This window comes from Diospyros lotus, chromosome 9, assembly GCF_014633365.1.
Source record: "Diospyros lotus cultivar Yz01 chromosome 9, ASM1463336v1, whole genome shotgun sequence".
Lineage (NCBI taxonomy): Eukaryota > Viridiplantae > Streptophyta > Magnoliopsida > Ericales > Ebenaceae > Diospyros > Diospyros lotus.
In genome coordinates, this window is record NC_068346.1 from 35855998 (window position 1) to 35883473 (window position 27476).

A 27476-nucleotide genomic window follows, 5' to 3' on the forward strand; every position below is an offset into this window, starting at 1 on the left:
AACTCATCATCTTCTTCAAGCGTGGACCTTCTCTATTTCATCATCTCTAACCTCATTCAATAGTCGTATTTGAAGCTAACGACAAATTGGTTAAAATGTGTTTTGTCCTCTTCATCTTTTTCGATGGACTTCATGCTTTGATAGTGTCGATTGCAACTGTAGTAACGATAGCAATAGCGATGCCTCCGACGGTGATTGTAATGGTAATAAATGACGGAGAAATGTTATTCAGTTTAGATGACATATTTTTATTGGGTAATGAAAATGTGCACAATAAATATGGACACTTGCACATTTTCATTGCCCAATAAAAATGTACCACCTAAATAGATAAATAGTATTATTCTAAATGACGATAGTTGCGGTGGACAATAAGATAGTTAAAAAATGAGATGGATGATCTCCAATCTAGATAAATAGCATTATTCTAAATGACGAGAGTTGTGGTGGACAATAAGATAGTTAAAAACTGAGATGGATGATCTACAGTCTAGATAAATAGCATTATTCTAAATGACGAGAGCTGCGATGGATAATAAGATAGTTAAAAGATAAGAATGATGATCTCCAATATAGATAAATAGCATTATTTTAAATGACAAGAGTTGCGGTAGACAATAAGATAGTTAAAATATGAGATGGATAATCTTCAGTCTAGATAAATAGTATTATTTTAAATGACGAGAGCTGCGGTAGACAATAAGATAGTTAAAAGATGAGAGAGATGATCTTCAATCAAGAGAAATAACATTATTCTAAATGATGAGAGTTGCGGTAGACAATAAGATAGTTAAAAGATGAGAGGAATAATCTTCAATCTAGATAAATAATATTATTTTAAATGATGAGAGATGCGGTGGACAATAAGATAGTTAAAAGATGAGAGGGATTTGGTCTTCACTTGGGGAGTGAAATTGAGGATAAAAAGTTGCGATAGAGCAATTGAAGTCGTCCCCCTCGCTAAAATTTTGACTTAGCAAGAGGAAATTGGTTGCATTGAAGACAACTTTAATAGTTAAAAAATTATGGATGATTATTTAAGGTATAATAAATAATTGTTGGGTTAATAATAGTAAATAATTATAATATTTTTAAAATTAATAAGATTGAGTGTTATACAAAATATTAAAAAATTCTATATCTAAATAGTATTTTTGATAAATAAAAGGTATATAATAATTTAGTTCACTTGGTTACATTCTGCAAAATGTTTAATACTTTCTTAAATTAGTTTTTTTTTTTAAATAATAATTATTTTGCTCATGTCATTTTAGCAAAATGTGTTTATTTTATTTTCTATTTATATATTCTATAATTTAAATTTAGTTAGTAATTAAGATAAACGTAATTTTCTTTTTAAGCACGAAGGAGATGCTCAAGCATTAATTAAAAGGAAAACACATTGACCTCTATTCGTTTTTAAATCACAATTTTCAGTCTCAAAACACTTTCTTGGCCAACAACACTTGGTAGTGGTCTTAGGTTGGCTTTGAAATCATTGTAACATCACAAAGTGTTAGCTAAAGAGGAACTTTGGGCTTATGAGATGAAATAATATACCCAAAACATTCCTAGTAGACTATCAATGTGGGATTGAGTTGTGATAATTGTTATTATCCATTAGTGAAGTTGTCTTTTTCCACAAAGTCTTCTCCCATTTCTATCAAAACTTATTTGAAAGTTGTTAAATTTTGGATTTGGAATTAGGTTGATCTCTTTCCACTCCTTAAGGGGTCAATTTGACCTAATGGTTTGCTTTTTCTATTTTTTATCTTTATAGTTCGCGCCTTCATTCAATTTCTATAATCCTAGATCAGTGCTCTTCGTTTCCTGGTGTAGGTTCAGCATAAACCGATTGTGAATTAATGTGATTCAAAATTACATTAAATGTTTTATCATTTATATTTTTTTTGATATACAATCTGATTGCATTTATATGAAATTGAGTTACATTTATCTTTCATTTAAATTGAATTTTAACTGTTGTATATATTCTATTGATTATCATGTGGGTCAAAGTTTTATTTGGATTGAGATATGTTATGGGCTAAGACCATAATCATGTGTTCCATTCGTGTTGCGCTTGTTGGCCTAGCCTATTTCCAGTCCCGATGACGTTGCTATAAAAGGGCTCTAATGATGCCATAATCTTCAGATTGCACTCTCTCTCATTTCTTAAACCCTAATCGACACTTGAACGAGACATTTTTCTCGTGAATCATTTTCTCGATCAATCGATTGTTTGTTTTTATGGTAAGATCATCCGATAAACAAAGGTATTGTGTAATCTCTATTGTGTTTTAATTGCCTGAGGCATGAGAGATTGGCAGAAACTGATAGAACAGATTCTTGACTTAATCGCGAGATCGGTCCGAACAGAACTAGCACTTGTTCTTGTTTTGTATTTTGTTTTCAAATATTTGTTTTGCAATACTGTTTTACTTCAGTTGAGATCTTGTAATCGATTATAATCTTGAGATTTTAGTGGATTGACTAGATGCGAAGACTCTGCCGTGAGTAAGATCTATTTTGATCCGTAACTCGCTGTGTTGATATTCTATGTGTGTGACTTGTGGTTGTAATCTTTCGATTTTTGTTTCGTTTTTACGCTTGATATGGTGTTTGGTCGAGAAATAAGTTGGGTTATAAATCAACACCGACATTATCAAAGAACTTGAAAACTAATACAACAAACTCAAAAAAGAAAATATATGTAGGCTTGTATGATAGAATTATTATCAAAATAAATTTCAATCTGTTATAAGTGTCCAAGCTAGTGTCTAAACATTTGCTGGTGCCTACTTTTGCTGAAATTGTTTAGCATGGTGTCAAGGATCGTGAAAAATCATCTTACATATCTAAGCACTCAAAACTTCCAAAAGGGTGATGTCTTACTTTCCGTCACTAATTTCACTGAAAACCAAGTTATTTGAAACCTATTCCTTCAAAATAGTTTGAATATTTTGACTGAGTTAATTTTAGCTGCTTAAAAGAATTAAGATCATCTCATATTTTCTGTGTTGCTGTAAGGGTCGGCCCAAGGCATAGGCCACTAAGACCTATGCCTAGGGCCCCTAAAAATTTGGGGCCCTAAAAAAATATAGCCCCCCATAAAGAAAGAAAAATACAGTAACCACTTGAGAGAACAAACCACATCTCTCAAAAAAAAAAAAAAATTGAGCCTCCCCCAAAAATAAAAAATTGGGGGCCTCCAAAAAATACAGCACCCTACTCTCCCCCCAAAAAATTTATTATCGCATAGGGCTCCACTAGGCCTTGGGCCGGCCCTGGTTGCTGCCTACTATTTCCTGATTACTTGTGGGCTTGAGTTATAGACTTTTGGCCTTGTCCTCTCTCTGATTTTATGTCACTAACTTGGATATATACAGAGTGATGTTCTGAAGGCAACCCTTGGAACTGATGAAGTGATCGGAACTATGGTAAGATGCTTATTGATACTTTGGCTGATGTAATGGTTTCAAGTGTTGTAGGTTTGTGCACATTGCCACTTTGTATTTCTGCATGTAAATCCTTGAGGTGGTCGCCCTGCATTTCTGGGAGTTCTTCTGGCATGAACATGGTGATACATCAATATGAGAAGTGACAACTGTTGAAGCAGTCCTTCTGGTTGTGTTGTCTGAGTTCTTTCTTTGGTAAAGCACAAACTTGCAAGTCTTACATGTTTCTATTCAACATGCTCTGATTTTGCTTCCCATGTGAGTGAGTGAATGCACGAATTGATGGTTGGAACTTCTCTTTGGCAGTTTCTCATGTGATGCATCTGTCTTCTTTTCTCTTGTATTACCTATCTAAATTATGATTTAATAAAATGTAAAAAAAAAAAAAATGAGAGACAAGAAATGGTATTAGATAATTTTATAAAATGTTTCTTTGGATATCAAAAATTTCATCCGGGAAATCTGCACGTTAAAGAAGAAAACAACAAAAGTAAATAAGTGAATTTTTAATTTACAGACTTGGCTGTAAATCTTAACATTTTTTACTTATTCAATTTTTACGTTTTTATATTTTTTTTCTTTTGTCTATATTGTCAATTAAAAAAGATTTACTTTCTAAACTAGAATACAAAAATTTAATTAGTAATTTTAAATCTCAAAAAATAAGAAAAATAAATTTTTAATAATTTTTATTATTTTTTAGAATGCCACTAAACTAATTATTGGCCCCTTGAGCCGACCCTCACCAGAAATCATAGTCACTAGGGAAATTTGCAAAAATAGGACTTTCGGTACTAAACTTTTGAAAAATATGACACTTTGAAAACTTGTGTAAAACTAAAACTTTTGAACTTTTACTGGACAAAAATGTCCCGCTTGAAAATAGGTATAGGATTTTGTCTTATTCTTTCCTGCATACTCACTTGCCGTCAATCTCTCTGGCTCGTATGTCTTTCTTTCTCTCCATTGTCTCCACTTCAACATCAATCTTCTTCGTTAAAGCCATTACTGTTATTTACTCTGCAGATCCTATAGCTTTTATCAATACCAGGTATTTATCGATTTTCTTATCTTTGGAAAACTGATGGTCAATATATATTAGAAGCTTGACTGATTTCAGAGCAATATAACATCTTTTTTGTGATGTTTTGAACAAAAAAGTAATGAGTTTGGAAAATTGATGGTTTGTACATAATTACTTACTTGAGATTCGAGCAATGCATCTGGTGTATAGATGGTATGGAAAAACTCCTTGTTCATCGTACATAAAGTAGCTTTAATCACTGTTGTCATATTTGTTTTTTTTAGAAAATTTTGGAACTCCCACAACCTTTTACCACTGGGAGGCCTTGTAGATAGGAGATTCAGTCTTAGAATAGTGGATGTGAATGTTAGAACTCCTCCGGCTTTCTCCTTAACATGAGTTAGTGCTGTTTTTATTTCTTGTAATGACTCGTTTTTTGAGTCTGTTGGCTCTATTTTGTCCTTCTCCATCTTCTCCTCCTCCATCTTATTCCCCTTATTTTTTCCATCCCCCTTGCACTTTATCTTCTTGTAACACCCCGCTTTCTCGAGTATGTTATAATTTAGGAAATTTTGGTCTAGTTTTTTTTTTTCCTTTGATAAACAGTCTCATCATAATACAAACACCCAAAATTTTTGGATAGAGCAAAAAAAAAGACTTGCGAGAGAGATTGATGGCGAGTGTGAATGTATAGGGAATGAGTAGGGTGAATCCCAATAAGAAAACAAAAAAAAGGGACATTTTTGTCTAGTAAAAATTTAGAAGTCTTAATTTTGAACAAGTTTTCAACGGGTTCGTGTTTGGCTAAGCGGTTTGACCACTTATAAGTTATTGGTGTAGCTTAAAAGTTATAAAGCTTTTCCAGTTAACTGTTTGACAAACTCAAATAGCTTAAAAGCTATTTTAACAGCGTTTTGAGAAGCTTATTTCCCTCAGCTTTTGCAAACCGCTCCCAGTGAAAAAGCTCTGTTGATCAACGAAGTTACCTGTTTATTCTCAACTAAAATATTAATTTTCAATTCATATCCTTATTCTTCAACCCTCTGCAACCAATTTCTTGCCACCACTGTCGCCTATTATCCGTCGCCATCCGCCTCGACTTGCCCCAGCCATCACCATATCTTCCAGTTTTGCCGTCGGCTGCCGTCTCCAACTCCACCGTTTTTGGTAGTCATGACCTCAAACCCATCCCCGTCCCTATTAGTTGTCGTTTCTGGCCTAAATCGCCATAGGTAGCAGCCTCAATCGCTGCTCGCACTTCCATCATCGGCTTTATCCTTGGCGGCTGCCCGATCGCTGCCTGCCCCAATCGTTATGTGTGTGTATATATATATATATTGTATATATATTAATTTAATGATAATATATTGAAAGAAAAAAATAAAAATATATATTATATTAATATATTTTTAATCATTGTGTATAATTTATTAATATTTAAGAACAAAATTTTATATCATTTAACAATATGTCTATTTTTATTTTTTTATTATATTCTGATAGCTTATCAACTATTTCAAACCAAACACATGACTATTAACTAATAACTTAAAAGTATATTTTACCAAACACATTATTAGCTTAAACGCTATTACACAACTTAAATACTACCCAACTTAAACACTATTAAAAAAAAAAACCCTAACTAAACTAAGCCAAAGTGTCATATTTTTCAAAAGTTTAGTACCGAAAGTCCTATTTTTGCAAATTTCCCCTAACTCAAAGTCAAAGCTCCTCTTTATTTCGGTTCTGAGCAGCTCTCGCTCCTCCGTTCACTTTCTCGCTCAGAATCTCTGAGAATATATATCAATATCATGTCGGCAATTCTTCGATGGAGAACGAAGCTAGGGCACGTAATAAAGCCTAGAATCAGTGTTGCTCTGTCCCTTTCACCGACCTCATCATCGTCTCACTACCACTCGCCGCCTCTCCGCCACTCCCACAGCCACCGCCAACCTCTGGTTCTACGGCTAGGGTTCCAGGAGCGGCACAAATGGGACGGAGGCTCCGACGAATTCGACAATATCCGCGCCCAAGTGAACTGCCCGCGCTGCTCCAAGCTCATGCACGTTTTGTTCTCCACCCGCCCGTTGTCCATCACCGGCAGCGAGACCGGCGTCTACCAGGCCCTAAATCTGTGCCCTAACTGCAGGACCGCGTTCTATTTCAGGCCGTTCAAGCTAGTTCCCTTGCAAGGGAGTTTTATTGAGATTGGGAGAATTAGGGATAGGAGTGAAGGGGATGACAGTGGAAGGAGTGGGGGAAGGATTTGGGAGAAGTTGCGGTCGTACGGCGGGGAAGGGGCGGAAGTGCAGGCGCCCGTGGGGCAGGCGGTTGAGGTGAAAACAGGAGAGGGGAATGGGTGGGGCGGGGCGAATTTGGGGAAGGAGTTGCCGACGCCGAAGGAGATCTGTAAGCGCCTCGATGAGTTTGTTATCGGGCAAGAAAGAGCAAAAAAGGTTCGGTTAACTTCCTTGTGCTTATTTGCTGAGCTTGAGTTTATGAACTCGTGCAATTTCAGTACTTAGGAATTATGAATGTAGAAGGCTTGACAAGTGTGTTATTGGGCGGGAAAGAGAGGAAAAGGTTGGGAAAACTTCTCATTTGGGTTGTTGCTTTAGAATCAACCGGATAGTGCATGGATTTCATGGGTGTCTTGGTGAATTTGTTATAAGGGAAGAATGTAAAAGAAGTTTGACAAATTTTACTTTAAGCTAAACAATCCCCCCGGCCCCCTTAATTAACAAATATTTGAGTGGAGGGGAAACCTTAGCTATGATAAAGTTGCTCATATGTGACTGGAAGGTCATGAATTGGAGGAGTTTACAAAAAACAGGAAAGGCCGTATACAAAAGGACTCGTGTCCTTGGTAAAGCAAGGAGCTTCGTGCGCTAGGGATATCACTGTTTTAACAAATATTGGAGTCTGGAGAACCTAGTGAGAACCACTGCATACAAGGACCTCAATAATAACAGAAGAAATTTTGTAAGTATTTGAAAATTTAAAAAAGGTAAAACAAATTTCTTTTTCCAGTGAAAAATAAAAAAAAGGAAAGAAGATAGTTTGGTCTTGTGAGAAGAAGACCAATAGAGATTATATTTAACAAAAAAAGTAGAGGAAAACCAAGAGAAACTTGATGGGAGGGTCTTATGTACGATATAAGTTGCAAGGGCTTTACAAAAGATTAAGCCATGGATAGAAATGAATGGCAAGCTACAATTCATATTGCTGATCCTCCCTAGTGGGATTAAGGTTTGAAATCTTGTCGTTTAATATAATTCACTTTAGCCAATGCCACAAATGCTTCTGTGGCCTTCACTAGATATCTAGAGGCAAAGATCTTAACATCAAACACAAACCCCAAAGGGCAAAACTCCCTCCTGCCTAAGTTAGTTTGAAAGAAAAATGCTGCTTTGAGAAAAAAAGAAAAGAAAAGAATACACCGCTAATATCTCCTCTCCATGACCCTGTAGAAAAGGAGGTAGTTGAAAGGAAAGAAGTATTGCGAGAGCTGTGAAGTTGTGCTTGCATTTTGAGAAGCAAAACAAGGAGGTTCATTTTGTAAACAATTAAGTTTGTTATTTGGCAAGAAAGAAAAAAAAAGTTCATAAAACTCATGATATTATTAGCTGAGATTGTCATGCTGAATGAAGCAAATTTAGCGCTTTGGTTCTATTATGAACAATTAATTTCATAGTGAACCTTGAACATTTGATTCTTCAATTTTGATCTCCTGGTTGTATTTTTTGTTGAGATTGGAAATGGCAGTTCCAGGTGAAAAGTTTGGAGTTCTTAATGCATATTGTTCAAGGTGATTTAGTTGGAGTTGCAAGGTGCTGTGCTTGCAATTGAAAAGTTTTGCTCTATTTGACAGGTGCTCTCTGTGGCAGTCTACAATCACTACAAAAGGATATTTCATTCTTCCTTATGTAAAGAGTGAGTTCTTGGTGACTTACTTGGTCTGTGTATATATATTTTGCATGGACTATTGCTCTTTCCATGTAGTATAAACTAGCCAACCACACTTAGTGGGATTAAGGCTTAATATTTGTTGTTGTCATGTATTGTTTCAAATCATCATGTGCATTTTGAGTGAGAAGCAAATATGCAACCTGTTTGCTTTAGGAATCAACAGATAATTTTCTTAAAGGTGCTTCCAAAATACCACCACTATACATATTATGATCTATTATATTGATATACTTATTTTTCCGTCCAGGTTTTTTTGACCATGGGAGAAAGTCTACCTCTATATATTCCTCTAAGGATATATCTTTCACCAGAATACTTATATGACAAGTAGATCTTTTTATTGGATAACTGCGTCCTCGAGCTCGAGCTTTAAATTTCTTCTTGGTAGTACCCTCGTGAACTTGGGCTTTACTAATTAGTAAACTGGGTTTTTCAGAATCCAGAATGTAACTAGCATTTGCTCCTGCAAAATAAAACAATTTAAAGGGATTTTTTTTTTTTGGTTTTTGTGGTAATTGAACTGAATAATAGATAGTAGTATTAGCTAGTTAATATATATTGTCCATGTTACAATGTCTCTGATTTACAGCCAATTCTTTCTTCTCAAATGAAGTTCCAAGTAAATGAAAGAACTAAGGGTAAGCAGTAATCTTAATGACAATTTTAACTAACTGTATTTTCTGCCTGCTACCATCTATAGGCTATTAAAACATATTTGGTATCTAATTTCAACTTAAAAATCCAACCCTCAGTTTGTGTCTTGTGAACTTGGCATTTTAGGCTGAATTTGTACCTAAAGATATATATCTGTAGCCCAACAAAATAAGCATGCAGCTTTACACCCAACTGCTTTTTCCATTCATAATAAAAAAAATATATGAATTTAGAAATATGATTTATGAAGAACTTGAGCGTAATTTATTCTTCTCTGTATACAGCAGAGCTAAAACTTCTACTTTAATGTTAGTTATAAAGTAATAAATGTTTTTTTTTGGGGGCTTAATCTTCCCTACAAAATTTTTAGAATTTTAAGCATTTTTATTGATTATAACTTAGTCAACTATTTCCTGTGATTGTATGATAGGGCTGACCAGTGCTATTAATATCGTACTAGAGAAGGTATAGGTTTTGTTATTGGCATGGTATAGTTTTGGTATCAGTGACACTATTATATGATTTCAGATATATTTCTATGATAAATTATTAATAATATATATTACAAGATAATGTAAACAAAACAATAGAAGCAAATATAATCCAATACAAAACAATTAAATGTAAACTGTTTTGGGTACCAATGAGACATCAGGTACATATCAGATGGTACTGAATGGATTTTATAACATTGGGCAAGACGACTCTGATATTTAAATGATACAGATCATAATAGTACAGAAGCAAGTAACAACAATTAGCATAAAGAATGAATGGTTACTGAATGACTTTTCCGGACAATTAATGCTTATTAGAAAAAGGAATGAGCAGTCTGATATTCATGGTCCTGCATGTTTGTGCTGTGATTCACGCTAATGGAGTTCATTCTTATGACCTACCTAATGTTAAGGCATTCTCAATGAATTGATATGTTCTTTAATGTCAGGCCAGGCATTGCGTCGGATGAGTGTCAAGTTGAAGATGATAGTGATTCTGTTGAACTAGATAAGAGCAATGTGTTACTGATGGGTCCAACCGGCTCTGGTATAACCATTTAGTTTTAGTTTTTATACTAATATTTTTGTTTATATTGCAGAATAAATATATTTAAAAATAGAGCATCGAAAGTTGCATTATTTATTATAATAAGTCTTATTTTTGTAGGGTTAATTACACCATTAATCACTTAACTTTGCATTCTGTTACTGTTTGGTCACTAAACTTTGAAATGTTACATGTCAATCACTAATATTTCAAAATTGTTACTTCTTAATCACTGAACTTTAAAATGTTACTTGCTAATCACTAATATTTCAAAATCGTTTCTCACCTGTCACTCATTAGTTACTGAATTTTAAGTTTACGAGTGACGGATGAGAAATAATTTTGAAATATTAGTGATTAACAGGTAATATTTTAAAGTTCAGTGACTAAATAGTAATAGATTTGAAATATTAGTGACTAATGGATAACATTTTAAAGTTTAGTGACTAAATAGTAATAAATTTGAAATATCAGTGACTAATGGATAACATTTTAAAGTTCAGTGACTAAATAGTAACATAATGCAAAGTTGAGTGATTATTGCTGTAATTAACCCTATTTTTGTATTTAGGAAGACTGTTGACTCTTATAGTTTTTGCATTATTTATTATAATAAGTCTTATTTTTGTATTTAGGAAGACTGTTGACTCATATAGTTTAACCTTGATGGTGAGGACAGGGAAGACATTACTAGCAAAAACGTTAGCTCGTGTTGTGAATGTGCCTTTCGTCATTGCAGATGCCACAACACTAACGCAGGCAGGTTTGAAATAGTTCACTACTTAGATATTGTTTATGAGACTTACCAAAAAAGGAAAATTAATTAATAAAAACATTTTCTTTGAATAGTTTACTCAAGTGGTCATATGTTTATATTTAGATTCCTTTTGTATGTAGTATTCAGTTATTTAAATAGTACAAATACATAATTTTGGTCTGTATAATGAGAAAAACTTGTGCAGAAACAGTGAAAATGGTTCAGGCTGGACCAAGAATGTTTACATAAATATATATAATTCTGAAAGATGAAGACGGTGCTTGATACATCTGATAACATAACAACTCTATCAAGCAATTCAGTTATGGTTGGTGATATGAGTTGTTTGACTAATAATTTCTAATTTTGTAAAATGAACTGTCGGCCACTGATGTACCGTTAGTGTAAGAAAACTGTTGGTGACTTTTGACTTTTGTTAATATGACCGCTGTCAACATCGTGCAGATGGCAGTAAACTAGCTTCTATTCAGGCGCTGAATATGACAAGAGTACCGTTGAATAGTTTGTACACATAAACTTAATCTCAAAATCCTCATTTTGCCACAGTCAAGGGAATTCAAGTTTCTAGAATTTTGCTATTAAGAACTACAAAATACAACAATTTGCAGGGCATACCAATTCAGTAATGTTTGACTCTTGATCAAGAGTTAGTTTTCTGTTTTATTTTGTTTTATTCGGTGTTGAAAACATTTTCTTACCCTCCCCTTCTTGGGGCCTGCCGAAGGAAATCTACATGCCCATATTGTTGCAAGTCAAAAGAAAATAATGAATTGAAACTAAACTAGTCGGGTGGTCACTATAGGTTCACATGTTTTCTTCTTGCACATATTAATGAACCCTAGTCCCTACATGTTCTTGTTAAATTCATGATGAACACACAACTCCACTACTAGTGTTTCTAGACTACCCAATTGGAAGATATGATGTGTTATATATGGGTGTAATGATCCACTTGATCCCCAAAATTTTGAGCAATCAAGCTACGGTGAAGTCTTTGGAGGCAATCTCTTAGATATTGTATTGGACCGCCAACCCAAGTGTTGGATGGCTTTGGTTTTAGTTATGAGAGTTGTTTTGTTTGGGTTTTTTAGTAGATTACTTTGAAATGCATCTTGCCAATGCTCTAGTGGATTTTTGTTTTGGTTACTAGCAGTGTGGCATGGGGAGATTGAACACTGATAGTTGTCCTAATACAATCGACTTTTACGTTGACTTTATAGACCATAGTTGCTTGGTGGGGGGGGGGGGGGGGGGGTAGGCTTCTTTTGTTTGCCAAAGTGACACACCTTCAAAAATTATAATGCATATAGGGTGAACTGCCCATCCTCCCCATATGGTTTGTCTCTGGCTAAACTAGTCTTTGTACTTCCCTGTAATCACTAGGATACACTATTTGTCACTAACGACGTTAATTAAATTAAAAATATGATAAAATTAACCTAATCTCTTTCTAATTAAAAAAGAATACCAAAATAAAAAAAATAAAGAAAACCTCATTTGTTGGAACTTAGATGGTTCTGATCGCTATGTTTGAGTGATGGCTTGAACCGAGAGAGAGAGAGAGAGAGAGAAGATTCCAGATCTGGCGATGGCGAGACCGACACAACTTTCACTGGTGGTAGTTTGATGGAGAGGGGCTTGTTTGTGGTGGAACTATTACTAATAGAGGAGTAGTAGTAGTGGCAAGGCGGTGGCAACCTTTGTGAAAGAAGGTGATGATGTAGGCGAGGATGATGATAATATGTGGTGTCATGAAGACCCATAAAGGGAGATATGTTCTCTGGTGAGCCTTCTCATTGTGTTGGTGTGTTGGTGAGAGTTATGGCAGGCTGGCTTTAACGGTGATGGCAGGTGGAGGAGACTCCTCATCCAATATTGGTAATAAACAATAACATGGGACAGAAGAGGCAAGTGATGGCAGTGAACAATGTTGTAGTAAGGAAACAGTGGAGACAATTAGTAGTGATATGAGCAAACACACCTCTCTTCGTCACCGATCACTCCATTGTGAACAAACCCCCCTCTCCATTGGTCAGGTTCCAACCATTATTGGAACCCAATAGTTGTAAGAAGTTTGGGTTCCAACAAACATGGTATTTTTTTTTTTGTTTGTTTTTTAGTTAGACATTTATTAGGCTAATTTTATCATAATTTTAGGTCAGTTAACGTCATTAGTGACTGATGGGGCGTTCTAGTGATTTAAGGGAAGTACATTGACTAGTTTGGCAAAAAACAAACCATGAGGGGTATCTAGGCAAAAGGCCCAAACCACACATAGGGAAATATGCCCTATATGTATTAGAAATTTTTTTTTGAAATTTTTTTCAGTCTTCCTTTTCTTCTTCTTCTTCTTCTTTTTTTTTTTTTTGGGGGGGGGGGGGGGTTGAGATATATTTCTTATTTTGTTTTTAATTCGTCTTTATTTTCTCCTTAATTTTAGACTTATCCCCTTTCTTCTATAAAGTAAATCTTATTTTATTTTCCATTTTAATACCTTAACATAATAAGTTACATATTTGATGTTGTTCCATTGAACGATATTTATGTTTTTTCCATTATAACTAAATGTAAAGTCCTCCAAGTTTTTGGGCCTTAAAAAGAAGGCCAATTAGAGAGGTTGGCCCATAATTTCTGAGACCCTAATGGGGAGGGTAAAAATCCTATCTCTTGTAGATGTCACCTTCCCATTTTCCCTCTTCCATTTTTCTTTCCCCCCTCCTGATGTTCCTTTTATCTATCAAGCAATTATTCTTGCTTCCCCACTTCCTTCTTCTTTTTTCTACTCCCCCACTTCCCTTTCCTCTTTTTTGTTACACCCTCTTTTGCCTTCTTCTATCGACATCTCTCTTTCTTTCAATATTTATTGTTTAGTTCTAATTCTAATGACACCACAACTTAAAAAAGTAAGACTCGTCACTGAGAAAATCACAACTTGAAGATGACATAGCACCATCATTCTGACATGTTTCTCTTCCATTCCCTTTAATTTAGGTCTCCAATCTAGGTGAATGGAAAACATTCAATGGTATCCCAAGATGCCAAAGCACTAGGTCTCAATGCATGCAAGCTGGAATGTGGTCCTGGGGGTGGGGGTAAGGGTAATGTGGTAACTATGCTCTAGACAACCTCAAGAACTTAAGATACCCTAAAAGAACAATTATGACTTGCTAATAATTGGTGACATCAAGTAGGAGATGCTAGTCCAATACATTTGGTATGACTTGAAACTGTATTAACTAGGTTCACCACTTGGAACCTTGTTCTAGTTCACATGCATTGAAACACAGTGCTTTGGCATTTTGGAACACCATATGTATTTCAGTTTTCTTAGACTAGAAATCCGAATTAAAAAGAATGAAAGAGATGTCGCATTGAGGGGTCTCGTTTTATCGTCTTTGAGCTGTGATTTTCGTAGTGATAGGTTTTACTTCTTTAAGTTGTGGTGTCATCCCAATTGGACAATATATTTCGAAATAGGTAGAGAGAGAAATGTGAGTAGGGGACTAGAGGAAAGGGTGTGAGGAAAAGAGAAGAACAAGGAAGTGGGGAAGGGAGAATAATGGCCCAAAAGAGAAAGGAATGCGGGGCAGGGGGGTTGGGAGGAAAAAAGGGGGGGGGGGGGGGGAAGGCCGTGATTGTAAGAGGAAGGGTTTTTACCCTCCCTATCAGGGCTTCAGTCACTATAGGCCAACCTTTTTGGCTGGCCTTTTCTTTTCCAAGGCTCAAAAACTTGGTTTGCTTTGCACTTAGTTATAATGAAAAAGACAAATTATTTAGCAGAATAACATCAAATATACAACTTGTTGTATTGAGTTATTATAATGGAAAAAAATAAAATTTATTTTATGGAAGAAAGGGGATAAGCCTAAAATTCAGGAAATCAAGAAAGACAAATTAGAAATACAATAAGAAAGCTATTGCACTTGTTAGAAAGTAAAAAATGCTTTTTTGGATAAGTGCAAAAGCAATATCTTTTTTGGAAGGCCATTCAGGAACATCATGATGTGGGACAGCAATGAAGAATTGCAGAAAGTAGAAAAGAAAGAGAAAAGATTAAGAAGAAGAAGCTTGAGAAGAATTAAAGCCAAGAGGGAAGAAGAAGAGAAGAGAAAGAATGGCCAAGAAAGGAAATCAACACCAATGCATTCAATAATCAAAAGCTTCACAAAAAGGTACATTGGGAGCCTTATTTATAGGCCAAAAAACTAAATCAAAATGGAAACAAATCATGTAATCAATATGATTCCAATCCAAATCCTAAATCCTATAATATTTATGACCATCTAATGGAAACAAATCAAATCCAAGATAACAAAATAAATCCTATCTTAATATTTTCTTTTAAATGAAAATAGGAAGCATATCCCTACCAATAGCCCTATCACTTCAGTAGGAGATATTTATTTCCATGTATCTGAACTCACAATTTTATTTTCATTTCATTCAAATTCGACGAGTGGGCCCCTACAATGTGCCTGTTTGGCCATGCGGTATTGTTTTTTTAAATAATAAAAGTGCTTTTGCCTATTTTTTGTACAGTTTGGGCAAAATTTAATTGTTTTTAACAACAAAAACAGTTTTTTTCCTGGACAAAAGAAGTTGGAATTTGGAGCTTCTGCTGTGCAGCAGAAGCAGGAAATTAAATCATTGATGGACAAAATTAACCTTCATAAACATTTAAATTTACAACTATTGTCCTTCCTATGTATATTGAATATATATAGGCAATATATGTTCCAAAAAATATTTTGTGTGTATATATTTATTTAAATATTTAAATTAAAAAAAAAACTATTGGAGTGGCGGCGGCTGTCATCACTCCAGCGAAACCCCAGATGGGGGAAGAAACCCCTTTGCTGGAGGTTTCTTAACCCCCAGCCATGGGGTCAAAAGATCCCCATCACTGGGGGTTCTGCAGTGGACGCTGCTGCTGCTTTGTTCTTAAATTTTTTTAAATATATATGCGAATATATAAACATATATATGTGTAAAACATAAAATATATTTTTTAGTGCAAAAAATGTAATTTTTTTTTATAATTTATAATAATGTTTAATCATAAAATTTAAAAAAAATATTGAGAGCATTGTTATTTCAAAACACTATATATTATAAAAGCCTTTGTGTCAAAATTCCTTTTGGTAATTTCGTTGTTAATAAGTACTTTTCATTAGCTAGCCAAACACATTAACAAATGTTAAAAAGTGTTTTCATCTGGTCAAATGCTAAACTAATTTTTATAAAAAGTGATTATATAAAAACACTTCTCACTAAAGTGATTCTCACAACAGCATAAATTTCACAGTAATACGAAATGGAGCCTATGTCTTCTGATGTTTATGCAAGCAAATGTTTCTTATTTATGGCACTGTTATTCCATTTTTTTTTTTATTCTGCTTTGGACATTGGAGCATTCATCTACCTTGGTTGTAGCTGTCCTAAATGTCTGTCAAGTAAACCAGTATTAACCTTTTTATTGCTTAATTGAATGGAACTGACACTTCAAATTATCTCTATTTCTATCTCTAGGCAGGTTATGTTGGAGAAGATGTAGAATCAATATTGTACAAACTACTTGTGGTATGGTCATTTCTTTTCATAACCTTGTATTTTATTGTGGACAATGAGCCTTTATAAAATTAAGCTTCCAGGTCTTCAAATTGTTCGAATCTTATTGAATGCGGTTCTTTGAGTATTTCATGTGAAGAAGATATGCATTTTGCTGACCTAAAGAGAAAAAGTAGCATTTGGCTGCAGAATTGCATTTTAATCAAATGTAGGTCTCTTTTAGGGTTAGTCAATGGAGGAGAAAAAAAAATGCTGACTACCTTAGTATTACAGAACCTTCTCACACACATTTTGATAGGCTTGATAGATTGAGAATTATGTTGAGTTTTGCTTGAAAAAGCTCAGAGCACCCTAAATCAAAGTTGACATCACCGAACTACACAAGTGTAGACTTCTTTTGAGAAGGCATTCTCATTTGTTACTTTTGAGGATATATTGGAATTTTATGTTTTATTCTCTTCTTATGATTTTTCTCTACTTGTGTAGCCGTTCATAATTTTCTTTTGGGAAATTATTTACTTGAATTTGAATATTTATTGTATTAAGAGAAAAGAGTATAAAAGGAAGCACAACTTTGTCCAAAAATATGAGCTTAGATATCTTCTGGTGCATAACTTTTGTCGAAGAGAATGACAAGAGAAGAAAACTAATCTTTGACTTCCTGCTAAAGCCAAAACTAATAAAGAGAACAAGAATGAACCCTGTAAAAAAAAAATAGAGCAGAATGTCACAAGCTCACATCTTAAAATTAATTTGGTAGACCCAATACCTTATATATTGATGTGGTAATCCAGTCAGTGTAGAATGTGGCATTCCTCTCAACCCAATCATGTGATGCCTTCATTATGTTTGCTCACTTTCTTAGGGAGGGAGGCACTCTTCCTGTCCCCCAAGGAGTAGAGAGCTCTCCCTGTCTGAGGGCATTCTCTAGATTGAGCCTATCTCAATTTTGGTGTCTTGAAAGCAATGATATTAGGTGTTGTTGACCTAAAACTTTATACATTCAAGTGGTACTACTCCAATTGATATGGGATGTGACAAGAAACTCTATACCTGCAAGTGGTTTGGTTGCACTATGACCATGTTCTTGTTCATCAACAAGAAGGCAGCAACAACTATTTGAACATGCCTTTCTTTACACCTGAGACATTCTGAACCCAGTTAACCTAAAGATACTTTGTAGAATAAGATTGGTCCACTTCATACCATAGACAGTAATTAAGAAGCTGGGGACTTCTCTAGCTGTAGCACAGTATGAATGAGATAACCTGCTATCTAATGACTAGCGCCATACACGTAACTTCAGTCCAATATGCACACTTTCTTTGCTTTCTAAGACTTCCAATTAGCACATATATATGAGCTTTTTCCCAACAACAATGCAAAAGAGGGGGACTAAAAATCTTCTTTTCTAGACTTGTAGGTTTGTGAAATGGGTTCTGAACTGACTGTTAGGATGTAGTCTGTTAACTTTGCAACAGTACACATGTAATGTCATTTAGGAACTTGATTGCTTGCCAACACTTCCAGGTCATGAATGGCTAGTTAATATCCAGACGTACAACTAATAGCTTGTTTTCTGTGCAAATGTTATCTGACATTTTTGTAGGCAGATGTATGTCAACTAGAATTATTTGTCTTCTTAGAAATGTAATTTGATCGTATATTCATTTGTGTATAATTTTTTGCTGGTTTCTTTCTCTTGTTCTGGTTCTCCTTTTGTCAATTTTTTGTATTCCTGGCATTTGGAAAATCTCTATGGCCATTCATCTTATTTTTCTAGGTTGCCGAGTTCAATGTGGAAGCAGCTCAGCAAGGGATTGTGTACATTGATGAAGTTGATAAGATAACTAAGAAGGTTCTGCAACACAATTGCAAATTTTCAATTTATGGACTGAGCATGACTTGTTAGATCATATTTACTGAGATGCTAGTTCAAAATTCTGTGTAGGCTGAGAGCTTGAACATAGGGAGAGATGTATCTGGAGAGGGTGTTCAGCAGGCTTTGTTGAAAATGCTGGAAGGAACTGTGAGTGCCTCAATGCCAATGTATCTGTAATCGTCTAATCAAAATTTTGAAGTGTTATGCTGTCAGATTTCCTCCAAGTTCATATATTTGCGACTTATTTGTTCATAATCAATTTGTTGATTTGAAGCTTTAGTAAACTAAAGTTGCTTCTTGTTCAGATTGTGAATGTTCCTGATAACAGAGCTCGAAAACATCCTCGTGGTGATAACATTCAGGTATACTGACCGTAGAAGATGTTTCTCCTTTACTTTTTTTGTTCCTTTTTAAATTTTAATTTGCAGGTCTGTTTATCTTGAGACAACAAATAACTGATTTGAACCCTTTTTATCATGTCCTCTCATTCTGGATGTCTCTCTTTGGCTTTCATTTATCCTCATTGATAATCTATTTGTTGTTGCCTAAATACAATAATATATTTTTAGTGAGGGAGAGCATCTCGAGAGAGATAGCAAGTGACCCTCTGGCAAATGACTTGATGATGATTGACCCTCTGTCAAGTGACCTACGAAGAAAGAAATTGGTTAGGGCCGTGGGTGAGTGTCTCGCTTGAACCCATTGATGCTTAAGTCAGTCTCCGGATGAGTCTAGAATGTTGAAGCAAGTAGAGTTGCAGTAGTATTAGAGTTTTGAGCATACTTGAACAAGGAGAGTGACTCTCCTATTTATAGAGAGGAGAGTAACTGAAGGACCACATCTTTCAGCAAACATCTTGGGCACTCAACTGGATTTATCGGCAGGCATCTCAAAGGTAAATTTGACCAGTTCGTCGTGGTCTCATGCCTAAAGATCAAGTCTCTCGGGGTTTGTAGTCACCCAGGAGGGTCTCTTGCTGGCTTGGAGAGAGGCTTCCAGGTTTAGATGGCCCGTGAGAGTCTCTTGTGTGTCTTCTTGTGGTTGAGTGACCTATGGGGTATTTTGGAAGGGTCTCTCAGTGACGTCTTGAGAGAAGCTTTCAAAGGGTCACTCAGCCATTTTTGCTTGATTAGTGGACTTATTTCTTAGTGTGAATAACCTTACTCGATCATAGTTTCCCGCATGGCTCTCAGGCCACTTGCCGCATGTATCCCCACCTCACTGCCATGCCTCACCTGGCCATGTGTCTTGGCCTCATGGTCATGTCCCTCGGCCTTGCGGTCATCCATCTTGGCCTCGTAGCCATGTTCCTTGGCCTTGCGGTCATGTGTCTCAGCCTTACGGCTGTGTGTCCTGGCCTCATGGCCATGTCTCTTGGCCTCAATTGTCCACACGACCCTAGGCCTCACTTGGCCTGCACGGCCCTTGGCCTCACTCGACCCACATAGCCTCACTCAGCAATGTCCCTTGCATGGCCCAGCGTGGTCTCTCGGCCACTCGACTACCAAGAGACCCTCACTCGGCTAGCTTCTTGCCTTAGCCAATCGGCCCATTTCACTTAGTCTCGCGGTGGGCCTATCCAATGTACTTTGGGCCCATTTTATCATACTTGGGCTCATTATTGGGCATTTATCATATGTTGTTGCCTCTTATCATTGAAGCACAAAACGTGTTTTTGGGGCCGTTTCACAATTTACATAAATTGGCCAGAAATGCATTTCTGGCGACAGCCACTTAGGGCTGCTCACTCACGAACACATCCCGAAGGCCAAAGCCCCCCTTTCCCCTCTCTTTTCAGTCTTCTTTCTTCTTCTTCTTCTTTCACTTTGTTTCCGAATCCCAAGTCCCCTCTCTCTGTTCATCTGACTGTATGTATGTATATATGTATGAGATGTGAGCTATGGTTTTCTCAGAAATGAACGGCGACACACACACACACACACACAAATGAACAGATGTGAGCTATAGTTCACATCTGAATGAATCCCAAATCCAGAAATGAACAGCAATGGATTTTATATGAATGGGAATAGATGGGCATGCCGCATGTGAATGGGATAGTGGGCTTTTGCAATGCAAAATTCATTGCTTCCATTTACGTTTCTGGTAGTCTCCATAGGTTAAAAAAACAATTAATCAATCTCCTTGCTTGCCATTCCCCATTCCAGGTTAATTTCACCATCCAAATTTATTGGGATATATATTCTAAATTTTCCAAAGCCTAGAAAAAAAATATTACTTAAAACTTTGACAATATTATTCGAACCCATATCTTAGTCAACAGAAGAAATATACTTCGCCACTCTATATCCCCATTTATTGTTTATGTTTGTTTGTATTATGTTTGAACTATTTTTTATAATTTTCTATATTAAAAATTATATTTACAAAAAAACCCCTATATTTTTAAATTTACACTTTACCCCGCATTTCCGTTTCCTACTTTTTTGAAAAAATGCCATTTTCCTATTTCCATTTCACATCGGAAACATTTACCGTTTTCATGCAACCCAGGCCTCTATTATGAAATCCTTAATCATTACTCAATATTATGCTTAGTTTTTCTTGCTAATGAGTTGTTTCTTTTGTTTCAGCTCTTTTAATAGCTAAATTTTTTTCTTGCTGTCATTTATTGCATGTTTGTATCCAACCCTTTCCACCTGCTTGTTGATGTAATTAAAAGTTTATGGGGATAATCCATTTAAAAATTAAAAATAAGAAAATGAGCATGAAGGATATATTCTTGCTGACAACTAGCAGGCTGATACTTGTGAAAGGCTCAAAGTATGACAGTTCCACTAGCAGTACTGCTGAAATGGGATAGAGAATCTGCATTGCTTATGAGAATCAGCTGACTGTTTCAAATCCCTATTGCCTTTTCTGTTTCTTCTCTTCTTTTGCTTTCATTTGACATGTAACTGTAGAATATTTGAAGACCATTTTCCTTGTCCATTTTATAAGCTTGTCAACTGTTGAGATAGATGCTTTGGAGATTTGACAGTCACCAGATGGGACTGAACCTGTGAGGTTTACCCTATTATGGCACAAAGAAACCATGCAGTGCAAGAGTTCTGATGTCTTGACTTCTGGATTTGTTTTTTGCTTATCTTTTATTGCACAACTTGCAATTTTGTTATCCAGTTTTTCAGTTTTCCTAAGACAGAAATATTTGTGGTTTGACCATGCAATGCAAATGCATTCAAGTTAGTGGACCAATTGTTTCTTTTCTTGTTCAGCTTCTTATTTTTAATTGTAATTGCCAGATAAATACCAAAGACATACTTTTTATATGTGGTGGAGCTTTTGTTGATTTGGAAAAGACCATCTCGGAGAGGTAATTTCTTTTATCCTCACTGATTTTTGTGAATTTTGATGAGCTCTTCTATTAAACTCATTATTATCTTTTTGAGTCAGACGAGAAGATGCTTCAATTGGTTTTGGGGCACCAGTTCGTGCAAACATGAGACTCACTGGTCTAACTAATGCTGTGGTGACATCATCATTATTAGAATCTGTAAAAACAAAAACCTGTCATGCTTAATACATTACTTGTTTGATTTCAAGTTTATATTCGCTTCAATTCCAGTCCACTATGAACTGTTAATTCTTTAACTGAAATGTTGACTATTAAATTCTAGGTAGAAAGTGGCGATCTCGTCGCATATGGACTGATACCTGAATTTGTTGGGCGTTTTCCTATTTTAGTGAGTTTATCTGCTCTAAATGAAGGCCAACTGGTCCAGGTTTGTTGTTTCCAACTTGATTGTGCTTGCTTTGTTTTTGATCTTTTGATAGAATTCTTATTATCTGCTGAATGATGGATTCTTCTTCTGAGTTGCACATAGTCCATGGACAACTGTAGGAGAAATTTTATTTGGAAAAAGGGGAAATTTTTTACTATTCTTGAGTTTGCACTTTTATCAATCAAAAAAGATTTGTGATACACTTGTGGCATTGCATTTATGTAGGTCCTCACGGAACCTAAGAATGCTATTGGAAAACAGTACAAGAAAATGTTTGGAATGAACAATGTAAGCTTTTGATCCTTCTCTATTCAGAATTTACTTTTTTTTTTATCCAGTTTGATCTAGCATCCTTTGTAGAATAAAACTGACCAGATAAAATTACTCTTGATTCACTGTTTTAACATAGTATTCATTTCAGATGATGGAACTGTCCTAATAATTACTGACGTTGCAGGTCAAATTACATTTTACAGAGAAAGCACTTAGATTGATTGCAAAGAAAGCAATTGCAAAGAATACTGGTGCCCGTGGCTTAAGAACCATACTGGAAAGCATTCTTGTAGATGCCATGTATGAGGTATGATCTGGGGTCCAACATTTGACTTGAACCTTTATGATATGGATGCAGATGTAGTTGCCTCGTTTTTCCAGATTCAGCTCCTTAACACGTGATTACCCTCAATGTAGCCAAATTGACAGACAATTTATCTACGTAGACCCCTTGAATCTTATGAATACCACCTAATCCCTGGTAAGCAAGAAGTTACCAGAATTGTGAAGTACTCATATGAGATATATGAGATTTATGTATGGCATATCTAGTTGGACATGTACTTCCACGGTATGAAGAGTTCTCTATGAAGCTATACATAAAACTCTGGTATTATGTTTTATAGTATTTGAGATGTAGTAAATTGGGCTGGCCTCATTGTGTCCTTGAACATGAGAATTAGATGCTTCACCCAACATGGTATCTCAACAATGTTGGTGGCTGTCCGGGGATTTGTCTTATAGCCCTCCAAAGGAGCTTGAGCACTTCATGTTTCCTTTTTATGTCTGGCAGAATGATTGTGTTTTCTCATCACTTCGATGACAAACTAAGAACTATGATGAGCTGGCAGCAGGTGATATGCAGGAACTATTCCCATATCATTTTTGATTCCTTAATACTTTGATTGTAGATCCTCACCGTTGTGCAACATAACTTCTTAGTGCAAGCAGCTATATTTTTGCTACCTATCAATCTTTGATGGCAGCACTTATCTGGACTTCATCCACAGATTCCAGACGTTAAATCAGAAAATGAGAGTATAGATGCAGTTGTGGTGGATGAAGAGGCTGTGGGATCAGTAGACACTTCAGGATGTGGAGCAAAAGTTCTTCGGAGAGATGGTACATTGGAGCCGTTTGTTCACCAAAAAGATCAACGAGTGTGGTATGCTTATCATTTCTGAAATAGCTTGGGTTTCTTAACACATGCCTGCTGAGCTATATATTTTAATTTGGTATGTTATTTACTACTTTCCATTGTTCCCTGGCAGTAATACTAATATAGATTTTTTTATTTTATTTTTGTTGTCCTTTTCATGATGATAAGAGCAAGGAAGCTGGACAGGCAACAGAAGTTGAGGTCTCATCAGAAGCCATTAGCTTGTAATGCCTTTTTCCAGCATGTGCATTTGACCATTTATATCACCAAGCACTCTACAGGTGACCGACCAGGCAGCCATGCTTCAGGGTTGGGTATGGCCAGCCGGGTGGAGTATCTCTCTCTCTCTCTCTCTCTCTCTCTCTCTCTCCTTTTATAAAATGTCCTCTGTATATTATTATAGATTTTGGTTATCGATATATGCATACATATATCGCAGTTTCCGGGGATATTTGCAGCCCTTGCTGAAAAGAGAAGGATAGGATGGTTTTTTAATCTTTCTTGGTATAAAATCTATCATATGTTTGTGTATACTGCTGGGGAGGCACAAGCGGCATGCAGCCAAACACCGGAGGCTGATGTGTGGTGAAGAACGACCATTACAGGCTTTACAGCGGCGGAGGTTGCTTTGTGTAGTGAGGGTTGGAGGAACCTGGTAAAAGAATGGCGACCAGGTGGCATTAGAGATTGCTACGTTGGGCTGCCTGATCTACTTTCAGGTAGCGATCGCGATGGGAACCACCTCAATGGATACTGAGGAAGCTCCTTATGTGGCGGGTTTGGATATAAGGAGAGAAGGAATGTGGACCTTTAAATTAAATCCCTATACCCTAAAAGCCTTCATAGGGTAACCTTTGTCAAAATTAAATCAACCCCAAAAATTTTTACTAACGGTAAAAAAAAAAAGAAAGAATGTTTTTGTTGGAAGGGTTAATGTTGGTTGGGCCTAAATGCAAAATTAATTGGGCTACCATTACATAACCAGTAGTGCGCTTGGAAAAATCTCATTTTGAATCTCAGTGCCAATGAAATATATTTTGATTAAACAAGAATGAGCCCAGCTTGATTGGGTTAGGGTGGTCGGAGAAAAGCTTGTACGGGCTCGTGGGCCATTTGGTGCCTATTTAATTGGGCTTGTAGGCCTATTAAAATTCGTCTCCAATTCCAGGCTGTGGGCCTAATATATTGGGCTAGTAGGCTCAGTTTGGTTGGTTATGGGCCTAATAAATCAATTTAATGGGCCCAGCCTGGCCAATTCTTGGGGGTACCGAGTAAAGTTTGGTTTATGGGCCAACTTTCGGCCTCGTTAGCCCAACAAGACCCATTTTGAATGGCTAGTGGGCCGAGTGAAATTAGTGGGCTTCCGACTAATAGAATCCATACAATTGGGTTTTGGGCCCACAAAAAACTGTCCAGTTCAAAGCCCTAATCTGCTTGCTGTATGGGCCTGAATGATGTTTCATTTCCTGGGCTTGTTAATAAGGCACTGACTGATACATAATGCAGACTTGAGATTATGTTCCCAGTTAAATGGGCCATGTCTACTTTAAGCCCAAACAGAACCCAAATATCATTTCCACAATAATTTCCCAGTCATCAGGAAATTTTGTTTTCAAAGATTAGACTTTTGCCAACTGCTTATTTTCACGAAAAGCAAATCTTTTTAAGACCTAAATGATTTTGGCCAATAGTGAAAACTAAATTGCTATTTGACACGGCATAATTACCATAAAAAGGAGCTTTGGATAGAGTTGGGCAATATGTACATCTATATTTTCACCTATATGTCTCCTTTTCGCTGAATTTTCCTTCCTTGTGCACTGCAATGTCTTCCCTTCAATTAATCAGTAGGAAGAGACTTCTCCTGTTTCCGCACAGAATCAGACCCCAGCATGCATTACTCCCTCCTCGGAGCCTCAAAATTAGGAACAAATTTACAAGTCTCCACAAGCTACACATTATCAGGCCTAGTTGGCATCGCCATGTTTTCGTGTTAGTTTTGGATGGCCGGTAAAGTTGGGCGCCTACTGCAGACCATCTTTGAAGGGGCCAGAATCATGCATAAGCTTCGTAACAAGTTTCACCTGTAAACGAAAAGCACTTCAAAAGAGCAAAAAAACATAGCGGGGCAAAAAAGAAAAAAAATGTACATGGACTACTAGTTGGAGATTGATGTAATGGCTTGCTTAGACGGGTAGACTTCTGCAACTGATAATGTTTGCAAGTTCATGCAACATTTAAAGACTTCGAACGTCATGAATTTGGGAATGGCTTGCGTTAATGAGGGGAAAGAATAAGGCCATAAACTTTGTTATGAACTGATGAAAAGTATGTGTTGGTTCAGTTCTTAGTTTATAGCACAAGTCACTCTTCTGAAGACTGGAACTTGTTTCAAGCAAAATCCTAAACTCTTCCCAAGTAAAATATTTGATCAAACTTGGTGACATGAGACAGATGATGCAGTGAGGTACACTGCCTTGATATATGCTCGGTTCTTATGATGATGCATAAAGTATCAATTCTATAGGAAGGAGGAGTTCTACGTACGCTCCTCTACAAGAGAAATAGACATTTACCTGTGCAGCTTCTCGCACCAAGAAATCATCTATCACATTCCTAAACTCTTCCTCCACAATATAATGAGAACTATAAGTTGTCACTGGCATATAACCACGCTGGATTTTGTGCTCGCCTTGGGCTCCAGCCTCTACCTTGTCCAGATTAAGTTCTATAGCTGCTTCAATAGCCTAAATACAAAACAAATAAATAAATCAATAGATGAAACAAGCTAAAACGACAAGACTAAGCATAAGGCAGAGAAAATAACCATGAAAACGTTTTAGTTGCATAACAATTACAAAACTCTGTCCGGCCAAAATTACTTAAAAGTTATGTTTCTCTAAACAACAATATTTGCTATTTATCTATTTATTATTTCCTCATTTTTTCTTTTTTAAATTTATTGTTATTATCATTATTACTGCAAATGCTACTTTTAAGAATTTCATCCTCTTGTTTAATCCTCAAAGCCAAAAATAATTGTTCATAGTCGTATTTTTGAGGTCTGCTTCATCGATACACTGGGAATTAACTCAAAATAGTCAAAATCCAAACCTGATAATAACATGCTTCAAAATGCAAACTTGGATAATAAGCACGAGGAAGACACCCCCACAAGCGCCCATACAATGTATCTCCTCCAATAAGATTGAGAGCTCCCGCAACAAGTTCACTGCCTTCTTCAGCGACAACAAGTAGTACATTATCTCTCAATTTTGCACCCATATTGTGAAAGAAATCCCTTGTTAGATAAGGACTACCCCACCTGCAAGTAATCAGCAAAAGACTTGGACCAGAGAATTCTAACATATCCAGACGATTAAGCATATTTCCAGGAAACACTATAAGCAACAGGAAGGTGATCAGTTATTCTTTCTACTTCCTTCTATCACTAAGGAGAAGGAAAAAAAAAGAAAAAAAGAGAAAAAAGAACGAACTTGTTATCAGTTGTGTTCCTGTAGAACTTATAGAAGGTATCCCAGTGGCTAGCCTGCCAACACATAACCACAGAAAGAATTAAGTAACAAAATAAACTGATTTAGCATAAAAGTACAGACAATAAAGAATTCAAAAGGTCATATTGCCGGTATTATTAATCAATCAACAATAAGACGATGCATCTTAAATGTCAAGGAACTATTAATATATTGACAAAGAGTTCATAATAAGACGATGCATCTTAAATGTCAAGGAACTATTAGGATAGTTATAGAAGTGAAAAGACTAGGATTTGGTGGGAAGTGTGAATTAAACCAGCAGATTCTTTTTATCCATTTGCATCATGTTATAAAAAAGAACCAATTACACATAGCACAGAAACTGAAATCTGAACCAGAATCTCTATGGCAACAGTTTGGGGGA

General features: G+C 36.0%; 2 protein-coding genes across 4 annotated transcripts in view; one reads left to right on the plus strand and one right to left on the minus strand.

Moving 5' to 3' along the window:
* Positions 1–6208: 6208 nt before the first annotated feature.
* On the plus strand, positions 6209–24050 carry LOC127809868 (CLP protease regulatory subunit CLPX2, mitochondrial). Of its 2 annotated transcripts, XM_052349019.1 has the most exons (15): positions 6210–6941; positions 8357–8418; positions 10055–10152; positions 10832–10915; positions 16464–16510; positions 18282–18356; positions 18450–18527; positions 18686–18742; positions 21644–21714; positions 21795–21894; positions 22019–22123; positions 22349–22411; positions 22581–22703; positions 23407–23561; positions 23724–24050. In XM_052349019.1, coding segments are annotated over exons 1-15 (1764 nt in total). In that variant the 5' UTR covers positions 6210–6296; the 3' UTR covers positions 23725–24050. The 2 variants fall into 2 exon arrangements, 1 of the variants encoding a protein (XP_052204979.1); XR_008025294.1 differs by lacking the exon at positions 23724–24050 and having other exon boundaries at positions 6209–6941; positions 22600–22703; positions 23407–23547.
* A 1196-nt stretch (positions 24051–25246) lies between these two features.
* LOC127809869 (uncharacterized) overlaps positions 25247–27476 on the minus strand; it is a 54166-nt gene continuing 51936 nt past the window's right edge. For both annotated transcript variants that reach the window (XM_052349020.1, XM_052349021.1), the window contains exons 9-12: positions 27053–27105; positions 26670–26880; positions 26132–26302; positions 25247–25639 (exon numbers count right to left, since the gene is read on the minus strand). In XM_052349020.1, the coding sequence (XP_052204980.1) occupies positions 25580–25639; positions 26132–26302; positions 26670–26880; positions 27053–27105 (495 nt within the window). In that variant the 3' untranslated portion in view covers positions 25247–25579. The remainder of the gene's footprint in view (positions 25640–26131; positions 26303–26669; positions 26881–27052; positions 27106–27476) is intronic.